An 11,013-nucleotide genomic window follows, 5' to 3' on the forward strand; every position below is an offset into this window, starting at 1 on the left:
GTCGATGAATGAAGCACCAGAAGACATTGCAAGGAGAGTCACAGTACAGCCCAGGACACCTAGAGTCACACAGAGCAGCCCACAACACTACCAAGAAAACACACACACACACACACACACACACACACACACACACACACACACACACACAAGTGGATAGATCAGGAATGTTTCTGGCATGCTGAGATGCTCTTCCAGGCAGAGGTAAGATAGCCTAATCAAAACAAACTTTTCTTCAAGTAATGCTAGAATTTACCTGCTTTGGGTGTGTACCCAGATGCCCAGTTCCCACAGCCTTGAGACTCAGAAGTGTCGAGAAAAGATCTTCCAGGAAAGTGTGCAAAAGATGGTTGTAGTAGCCAAGAATACAAACATTCTACAGGGAATCATAAAGACAAGTGGGAGAGAACAGATGAAGAGAAGGATAGCAGGGAACAGGGGGCAGAATTTATTTTATTATTTTCCGTCTTTTACCCCTATGAATGAAAATGGTGAATTTATACCTGTGTAGAATGTGATGGTTCGAGACTCACTGGTATTCTGGCTCTTACACTTTCTTTGCCCCTTCTTCCATGATGTTCCTTAAGCTATAGAAGCAGGAGTCTTGATGTAGATGAAACAGCAATATATATATATATATATATATATATATATATATATATATGTACATATATATGAATGTATAAATATATATATATATTTGTACATATATATGAATGTATAAAAATCAAGGAATAAGAGGCTATCAAGTTGAGGGAACTTGAAGTAGTTCACAGGAAGGTATCTTGGAGGGTCTTGAGGGAGAAACTTAATTAACTGAGATCATATTAAGCTAAATTAGTCAAATCAATGAAGATAAATATCATGTATGTCACCACATCCTCACTTGTGGAACCTACATTTTACACACACACACACACACACACACACACACACACACACACACACACACACACACACAAGCAGGTATACATATGCATGTGTATGTGAAACAGAGAAGAGACAAGAAGAGAAAGGAGATTAGTAGGAAAGGTAATGAAATATGAACATTGTCAAATTATGTTACTATGCAGTGACACACTAAAACAAAAAGATCACAAGAAAATACTTTGAACAATAAATAGTTTATTATTTAAAGGAGAGATACACATTGTTTGAAGTTGAAGAATTTCATTTAGAAAAATATTGACTAACGATGCTCTCTGCAGAATCTGCCTGCATCTTGGGCACATGCATAAATGCATCAGAGGATGACGGAAGTGTTTCAGTTGTATCATTATTGCTTTGGGCTTCACTTCTATTCAAATGTTTTAACCGTTTTTAAATGTTCTGCACTTTTCACTGCTACCATCTCAGAGAAGCTTCTCCATAACATTAGACTCCACAGAATCATTTTATCTAAAAATCTCAAGCTGCAGTAGAATATTTGCCCAGCAAATATTAAACAAATATACAAAAACATTCTTGGAAAAGCCCTGTGTTTGTTTTGGATGACTGATAATATATTTATAAATAGGTAAAACTCATAAATAATCTCAAATACAATATCTTGCTTGTTTTATTGAGATAGAAAAGTTTGATTCTTTACTTCTTTTGAGCAGGGTTTCAGGTACATTTGGTCTAAAACGTCTTTCAGAGGTTTTGAAGATGGAGATGACATCTCCCTCTAAAGCAGCAATTCTCAACCCATGGTCTGACACCCCTCTGGAGGTCAAATGAACCTTTCAGAGCAGTTACCTAAGACCATTAGAAAGCACTGATATTTACATTACTATTCATAACACTACCAAAATTATAGTATCAAAAATTATTATGAAGTAGCAACAAAATATGTTCATGGCTAGGTGTCACCACAACATGAGGAACCATATTAAAGGGACGAAGAGTTATGAAGGTTGAGAATCACTCTTCTAGATGGTCTTTCAAAAGTTTTGAAGGTAGATATGTTAACATCTCCCTCTAAAGCAAGAGAGAAGATTGGTGCACAGTCTCCTAGAGAAGAAAAGACCTGTTCTCTTCCCTGGATAGTAAAAATATTCCTGTAAAATAAAAGGTCACATTGCTTATTGCCCATTATAAGTGGTCTGGCTTCTCTCAACTAGCAAAGAATACTCATAGGGGTGAGTTCTTCCCTGTGATATAACGCCTTGCATGTGGAGGCATCTATCAATGCGACTCTCTTGAGACAAAAGCATGAGGAACTAAGGTTATGCTCCCGCCAATAACAGCATATTTGTCTTTCAATATCAATAAAACTATTGAAGAATAACCTAGTTTGAAAGCTGGGTAATACCTTAGGGCTTTTTATGTTTCCTTATGTATAGTTCAATGACATTTTTTTTGCTTCCCCACCCCCTAGTTCAGTAACTTTATTATGTAATAAACTAGAAGAAAAAATTCTTAACTGAAGGAACTTGAATCATACCCATTACTTTCCATGGCTGACTCCAATGAATCCTCCTTCCTGTAAACTGCACGTTTCTTACTTACTTCTTACACACAACTATCAGTCACGCTGTCCTTTCCTGTCCCTCTAACTTCCTTTCGCCACTCATCACACCACGGCATAGTCATGACCAACAATGTCCATTCTCTATCTCCCCTGTTTAGTACCTATAACTCTACTAACCTCATAGTGACAATGTCTCTAGCCCTACTGAAACTGAGAACACTCTCATTTTCTTACCTAAAGAACAACTTAGAATCCCAGAGATCTTTCTTCAAAGAGCAGTTGAGTCTTAGACAAACCTTCTTCCAGAACATGTGGAAATATCAAATCTCTGCAGCTAAATAAGGGAATGATGGTTTAGGACATCTTATAAGACAGTAAGCATGGAAGCAGACAAAAAGAGTATGATTAAAGTTAAGGGTTTTAGGTTGCTCATGTTTATATTAGCCTGTCCTGAAGAATACTTAAGGAAAGACATTTAAAATTTTCCTACTTGTAGAAATTTTAGATATTTTGAAAACATCCTTAGAACATTTTTATTTGAAATCTCTATAACTTTAGAGAATAAGGTACCACACAGTAGAATGTCTTATTCACAACTCAAACTCTTTGTGGGTTGTAAGAGTTCTTCTGACTTGTCCATGGAGTGATCTAACCAGAGCTTTAAATGCTTAGCATTGTTGACATCACAATCTTTGTTCATATTAAAGGACACAGTCCATGCCTGAAGTCCATTGAGTGACTGTAGTTGCTCATTTAAAAAGGAAATTAAAAATGATTTCCTTAACCTTATAATTCTATTTATTCTGAGAATTCTGAATAGTGAAATAGATCAATAACTTTATATGAGGAGCAAAAGGGACAATGAAGACTTAAGAAGTACTCCATTACCAGGCAGTATAATATAAACTGAAAGCAAATTAAACAAAGACCCACCCAAATAAGGTTCTCTCTGACTTTGTCGCTCTCTCTCTCTCTCTTTTATCTCTCTCAATTTTACTTTAGTTTTTAATTGTGTGTGTGTGTGTGTGTGTGTGTGTGTGTGTGTGTGTGTGTGTGTGTGTGTGTACAGCCTGTGCACACACAGAGATACCCTGAGAGGCTAGAGAGGGCATCTGATTCCATAAAGGAAGAGTTCTAAGCAATAGTGAGCCACTTGGTGTGGGTGCTGGAAACGGAATTTGGATCCTCTGCTAGAGCAAGGGCCACCTGCTGAGCCATCTCTCTACTCCCCAAAACAAAACTTTTATTGAAACTGGTTGGCACAGGAATGCACCTAAGGATATTGTAACTTAGAAGAGGAGGATGATTACTCTATAGGACTTTAGTATAGAAGCATGGGTTATGGTTTGGATATTGTCAAGGATCAATTTGCTTTTATTGATTACTAGCTATACTTGAACAATCTGAATTTCCTCAAGGGAGGTTCAAAGATGCATTTAGTATCTGAAGCCATAATAGGTGACGTTGGTTATAGAATGGGGAAATTAGCCAAAGTGACAAAAGACCTGCAAACTCACAGGAGAATTTCTCAGGTTGAAAGTTCTTTCACACCCATTGAATGTGAATTCCGATTGATCACAAAGAAGTCACACGCAGTGAGTGTTCTTTGAGTGTGGCCAGAACCTGCAAGAGCAATGGGATATAAACCTCTTAATGATACTATATTCTTCAGAATGAGAAATTCTGAAAAAATATACCATTACAGTATTCAATTGTTCTTGACTTAATAAAAATAGAGATTTTGGATATTGTAGGGATGATTGCAACCTAATCGTTTGATCTGCTAAAAAACAGAGGGTACATGCATTTAAGTAGTAAATGTATCAGTGGGAAAATTATTGTCTTAGAAAACAGAAATGATATTGTGCCAAGGAATACAGTTAAGAATGCTACCTATACTGACAGCCAGAGAGGAAATGGGGACCTCAGTGGTATACCTGTGTAACTAAGGAAGTGAATTTACTCAGCCACCAGAATGAGAGTAGAAATTTATCACAGAACAGTGATAAAACAATGTATTAAGTTATTGGAGGAAGAATATGTTGGCACAGGCTAGAATCACTCTAGAGTAGAGGTTCTCTACCTTCCTAATGCTGCAACTATTAAATAAAATTCTTCGTGTTATAATGAACACCAACCATAAATTTTTTTGTTGTTTTGTTTGTTTGTTTGTTTGTTGCTTTTTATTTTTTCAAGACAGGGTTTCTCTGTGTAGCTTTGCACCTTTCCTGGAACTCCCTTGGTAGCCCAGGCTGGCTTCAAACTCACAGAGATCCGCCTGTATCTGCCTCCTGAGTGCTGGGATTAAAGGCGTGCGCCACCACTGCCTGGCCCATAAAATTATTTTTCTTGCTAACGGTAGTTTTGCTAGTGTTATTAACTGAAGTGTAAATATCTGTTTTCTGATGGTCTTAGGCAACCTCTGAGAAAGGGTCCTTTAACCTATTAAGGGGTCAAGGTCCCATAGGTTGAGAATAATTGCTCTAGAGAGTCATAATTTCTTTCTCCAAAGATCAAGGTCTAGATAACTCTAAAATCTTTTTTTAAAAGGTTTATTTTATTAATTTTTTATTCATGTGTATGTGTCTGTGTGTTTGTGCACATATGTGCATGTCACTGTGAAAAAAAAAGAAGAGGGCATTAGATCTCCTGGAATTGGAGTTACAGGAGGTTGTGAACTGCCTGATATGGACTATAGAAACTAAACTCAGGTCTTCTGCAAGAGCAGCAAAGGTCATAGTTGCTAAGGAATCTTCCCAGGCCCTCAAAAATCTTAACTGATAGCTCCTAAGTCAGGTTGTGCTGTATCCTAGGTGTACGCGAGTACATCGTTTGAGAAAAGAAGGATAATTCTTCCTGGTGCATTCTTTAATTTAAAAAGAAATAAAATGTTACTATGAGGGAAAAATCAATACAAAATTTACCCACTGGCAGAATCCAAGGGTAGGCCAGCATACATAATGAGGGAGAGTCTAAGGAGCTGTGGGGAAGTTCTATTGCATAAGGTGAAATGTAATCCTTATTGATATTAAGGCTCACTGAAGAGAAGGGATGCTAATGGACTTTCAGTTTGTGAGACAGGAAAAGTTCTCCTGAGCAATTTAGGATTAGGAAGATGAGAAAAACAGGAGTAGGCCTGCTACATGGGCAGCTGACAACTAGGAAAGTGGAAAAGAAAACCAGAATCTGTACATGGGAAAGTTTAGAGAGGAAAGAGTCCAAGTATTAAGCTAAAGAAAAGAGAAAAACAGAAGAGGAAACTACCAGAATAGAAAACATTGAATTCAGCCTCTATTCTTGTGTAGTGGCATGCTAGAGAAGGTACCTAACTTGTCCAAATCGTAAAATGTTTACTTGCTGTCTCCAGCAGGTATGCTCCATATCATGTGCTGCTACAAACCCTGCTCCACACCTCAAAAATTGTCCTGCTCTAGACTCAGACATCTCTTTGTGCTGCTTCTATTGCTCCCACACCACCCATTAGCCATCTTGAATTCCCGGAAGGGTTCTGTTCCAGATCAGGGACATGACATGGGAACTCAGAATCTGGATGCTGTCATAGAACAAAATAGATTTTTTTAACTAGAGAAGTTTTCCAAATGTGAATGTGAAGAATTCATCACCTGTGATCATTCCCATGATGTTCCAGAAATGTGACTCCTACTGCCAGGATTTGTGTATGCCATCTGTGCCAAAGGCAAGTCTTCTGAGACTCCTTGCCCCTCCCCTTGATCAACTGTCATGACCCTTCTACCTTACCCTGCTGCATATAAAAGACCTACCAGTACATACAGAGCCAGACAAGATTGACTATTCCCAGTTGTCAGGTAAGTGTTTTTACAAGAGGAAAACTCCTCAATGCAAGCTATTCTAGATAGATCTAGGGAAAGGGATAGCAAAAAAATGATCTAGATGTACTGGTACCCTAGTAGGGGCTCAAACTGCCTTTATATTCCTAGGGCTAAAAATTCCTTAAATCTCAAGAGAAAAGGTTGAGTATATGGGGATGCCAGACAGTCTTCTGAACTAAGAAATCAAGAGACAAAGGGCCTTGTGCAGGATGAAGCTTGCTGTGTGCACCACTCCTAGAGTTTCCTTCCCTTTCTTCTTCAATAGAATTGTCGATTTGGAATTCAAATCTAAGACTATCTGCTACTCAGCATGGCTCAGAACAGTGCATACCATATCTTGTTTGCATGCCTGATGCTCCTGTCATGCAGCCAAGGTAAGCTTGTTGCACCATGATCCTACAGACCTGAAGGCTTTGCTTCATTCCTATACCTGCTCATGTTCTTCGGGAAAGAGAATGGTAAACATTGGAAGTTATTGCTTCACTGATTACAGTTAAATAGATCCTCAACTACTAGAAGATTTGAGTTGGGATATTAAATTATCACTTGTTCATGACCACTAATGTTTTCTTAGTTGGTCTGGTTAAATCTAGAAGTCTTTATTAATTCATGGAGGCATTTTGGCAGAGAATATAAAATTATGGAGAATACAAGATACAGACGAAAGGTAACAGCTTCAGAAAAATAAGGGAACAACTGTGGAGAAATAGCAACAGAAAGTAATAGTGAGTTCTTGTCTCAAGGAAAGAAAGCCTAGGAGAGAAAAGCAAGAATGGAAGGAAGTAGAGTAGGCAGTCACTCTGCTGCCTGCTTTACATCCTTGTATATCTATAGAGCATCTTCAACAATGGCTGTCTCATATTCCAGGCTTTGTCCCTTCCTCAGTACCTCCTTTATTTCCCTCTCTCTTCCTAGGCCAGAAGGCTGAGGAAGGCTTGCCCATGGATGAGAAAGACCTTCCTTCTGCCAGGATCAACTGCCCAGAAGGTGCTAATGCCTATGGTTCCTACTGCTACTACTTCATTGAGGATCGTTTGACCTGGGGGGAGGCAGATGTAAGTTAAAAGGGAAATATGGGGGGAGAGAGGTATCTGAAGGCAAAGACAGTTAACATTTCCTGGTAGCTTCATAATAGAGGGCTGATCACCTATTTTCCCCATCAGCAACCTTAGGATTTCCCTTGGTGGTGACTTTTGCTCACTCTGACTCTTTCCAGCAGAGATCTTGATGCTGAGTCACAGTATCATCAGGAACATTCCTTCACTGTCCTTTTTCTCAAACATTCCTTAGTAAGACTAATATATTGTTCAATAACGCCCTTCTCCGTTGAGTAATCTATTTTCTCTCTGAACACCCACAGCTCTTTTGCCAGAATATGAATTCAGGCCACCTCGTGTCAGTGCTCAGCCAGGCTGAGGGCAACTTTGTGGCCTCTCTGGTTAAGGAGAGTGGTACTACAGCTGCCAATGTCTGGACTGGACTCCATGACCCCAAAAATGTGAGTGTGTGGCCTCTTTATCTCCCAATAATCAGGTGAAGGAGAAGTGGGAGAATCAAGTCTAGCCTGTGCAAAGCCAATTTTACAACACATGTAGAAAAGTAATGTGTTTGTGGATGCTACAACATATAAGCATGTGGAGTTTCATTGCAGGTAGTTATAAAGATAGCTGGGAATCAACTTCTTTAGAGCTCCTTGCATTCATGGCCAATTTTATTGTACTTCTTGAGAAGTGTTTGTTATGTACTTATTATTATTTACTATGTATCTTGATGATTTCTGTGTTAGAAGAGAATCCTTTTGAGATGACAGAGAAGAAAACAATTTATTGCTTGTTTTGGTGAAGCTGTTGCTTTATCAATGCATCTAGTACTGTCTAGTGATATGCTGAAATAGGCAAGGTTTGATTCTCAAGATAGAGACACCTTTCTGTGACACATGTTTAGGGGTCTTTGTAAAATTCAGAGCACTTACTTCTCTGAAGGACAGTGGAAGTAGTTGGATATATCAGGAAGGTATAAAAGCAATGAAACACTATGATTCTCAATGGGACTATGATATTTGTTTTTGCCCTATATTTTGGTCCATTTCTGAATATACACACATGGTTCAGGTGTTTCTACCACTTTGAGTGACATTGGCTCGATTTGATTTTTCCACTGTAGAACCGCCGTTGGCACTGGAGCAGTGGATCTCTGTTTCTCTACAAATCATGGGCCACTGGAGCTCCCAGCACCAGCAATCGTGGTTTTTGTGTGTCACTGACTTCAAACACAGGTAGGAGGCAAAGAGATTGTTGTTTGCTTCTTCTGCTCAGCTCTGGGGACAGACCTGGAGCTGCAGGTAGATGAAGGGCTACTTATGCAGGAAACAGAAGTGTTCCCACTGTTTCCTATCTTGAGTCTTAGAACTAGGTGGGACCATACTCTCTCCATCTGACTTTTTTCATTGACTTGTAGCATACAAGAAGTGGAAGGATGAAAACTGTGATGCACAGTACTCCTTCGTCTGCAAGTTCAAAAGTTAGAGTCACCTGAACAACAAATGTCCAGAACTCTGTCACTATGGATTAGAAAATGAAACAAGACCGTCTGTTCACCCCAAATTAGATACTCTTTTCTGTTGAACTTACAACAGATTTGCAGTATTTGTATCCACCCCGTTTTTTAGACCCCTGACCTAATGAAAATAAAATTGTATCCCCCACTTGTGCTGTCTTCTGTGTTCACTCTGTTCATTGCCAGTGGTTGGCTACGTGAGACAGAAGGGATTCTAGCACTGTCAAGCTTGCTCTGGATTGCCGTTGTTAAAATTGCAGCCTTCACCAACCCTTTGTGCCTTTTCTTTGGATATGTTTAAAGAGCATGCATTCCTTGCAATTGCTTAGAGTGTAATTTATATAAATTGTGAATAGTATGGGTATTTTGGTACTCTATGGGATTTTACAAGCTTAAGTTCTATGGAAGCCACTTTTCTGTATTCAAGTATCTCAACCACCCTCATGCTGCAGGGAACTAGTTGCCTCCCAGTGCCTCCCAGCCAGTAGGAGCTGTAACTTCCTTGGGTTCCATTGCCTGCTCTGCATGTGGTCTTGCATGCAGCACTCAGAGTCTGGGAGGCCTCAGTAGGCTCCTGTGCTTACAGAGCCAATTGCCACCCTCAGGGCAGCTCCACCTTACTCTGCTGCTGGGAGCTCAGGCTGGCCTGAGTTTCAGTGCATCTCTGACATTCAGCCTGGAGAGCTGCTGCTGCACCACACTGCTGCTCGAGACTCAGACCCTGTGCACTTCATTGCAGGGAGGTTTTCAATACCTCTGCTGCTTTCTCCACACCAGGGCTCATCCTATCCCAGGCATCCTATCAGCCAGCAGTTTCTCTCATATCCCACACTACCTCTCCCATGGTTTTGCCCTTGGAGATACTGCCTGGTCTCTGCAGGGATCACGAATCACTGCTGCTCATGGTAGTCAGGCCTACCTCAGAATCCCTGAATGCACACATGAAGATGCAAAGGCACCTGTTTCCTGGTCCTCTTGGTGTGCACCCTGCAGGCATCTTTCTCTGGTGACTTTGTCCCTTGCACAGCTGCCACAGCACCCTGCACTCTCACTCTCCAGCTGCCCCCATGGTGCTGTTCGTGTTGATGGGGGTCTGAAGTCTCTGCTGCACTCCAAACCACTGCCACTGCCTACCATTTGCCTCTCCCACAGGGTCTCTGCTGGACTCTTAAAGGTTGAGTGTAACCTCCGGCCATGTCTCTCTGGCTGGCTGACTGCATTTTCCCTCCATGGCTGTTTCACAGCCCAAAGCATGCAGAACCCCTCAGCCACACTAGCTCATGGTGTCTGCGGCCTCTCTGATGATGCCCCAAGGTTTTCAGCCCATGATGCCTCTCTAGGGCAGCTACTCCTTTTGCTGCAGTCTGAAGCCAGTAGTCTCCAAAGCGGCTTTTCATTCTTGGACTGCCAGGTTCGCAGTGTTTGCACAGTCCTGGATGCCACTTTGTGTGCCCCAGGTCCTGCTTGGGAAAACCTGCTCTTAACCCAAGTGACACTCTTACTAAACCTTCACCATATCCCTAAAGCCTATATTTCTCAATTTTTGCCAAATTTTTTTTTTTACAACTTTAAACCTAACTTAGTAAATAGAGAGAGAGTTATACTTGCTGCAGCCTAACTTTAACTGCTCTGCTTTATAATTAGAATTTTACTCCTGAAGAAGAGAATACCACCACCTCAACTTAATTATTACCAGGCATGCCCCCTGCTCTGAGGTGCCCCCTCTGTCCTAGCCTCTGCACCTACATCCCTGTTTGGGCACCATCTTTTGGAATCCAGCTCCCACTTTTTCAAGGGTACTTAGGTGGAGGAGAAGAGATAAGTAACTATTAGCTAGAAAGTAAGACCTAGCCAATGAGAAGAAAGACAGATACACAGGATAGTCGTGGTGATATATTGTGTACCCTAATAAAATTTACCTGAATATCAGAGAACAGAACAAGCCACTAGATTAAACACAGAGGCCAGGCAGTGGTGGCATACACCTTTATTCATAGCACTCAGGAGGCAGAGGCAGAGATCTATCTGGATTTCTATAATTTCAAGGCCACACTGGGCTACATGAGACCGACCTAGTCTAGGAGAGAAACAGAGTCAGGCAGTGGTGGCACATACCTTTAATCTCAGTTCCTGGCGAGTCTCATGTTTTTGATC

General features: G+C 40.6%; 1 protein-coding gene across 1 annotated transcript; it reads left to right on the forward strand.

Moving 5' to 3' along the window:
• Positions 1 to 6,613: 6,613 nt before the first annotated feature.
• LOC128099274 (lithostathine-2) lies at positions 6,614 to 8,962 on the forward strand. Its single transcript, XM_052721084.1, has 5 exons — positions 6,614 to 6,677; positions 7,219 to 7,358; positions 7,664 to 7,801; positions 8,467 to 8,578; positions 8,761 to 8,962. The coding sequence occupies exons 1-5, from the start codon at positions 6,614 to 6,616 to the stop codon at positions 8,826 to 8,828; spliced, it is 522 nt and encodes a 173-aa protein (XP_052577044.1). The 3' UTR covers positions 8,829 to 8,962.
• The last annotated feature ends 2,051 nt before the right edge of the window (positions 8,963 to 11,013 follow it).

The sequence above is a fragment of the Peromyscus californicus genome, unplaced genomic scaffold, assembly GCF_007827085.1.
Source record: "Peromyscus californicus insignis strain IS unplaced genomic scaffold, ASM782708v3 Scaffold_6__1_contigs__length_162567912, whole genome shotgun sequence".
NCBI lineage: Eukaryota > Metazoa > Chordata > Mammalia > Rodentia > Cricetidae > Peromyscus > Peromyscus californicus.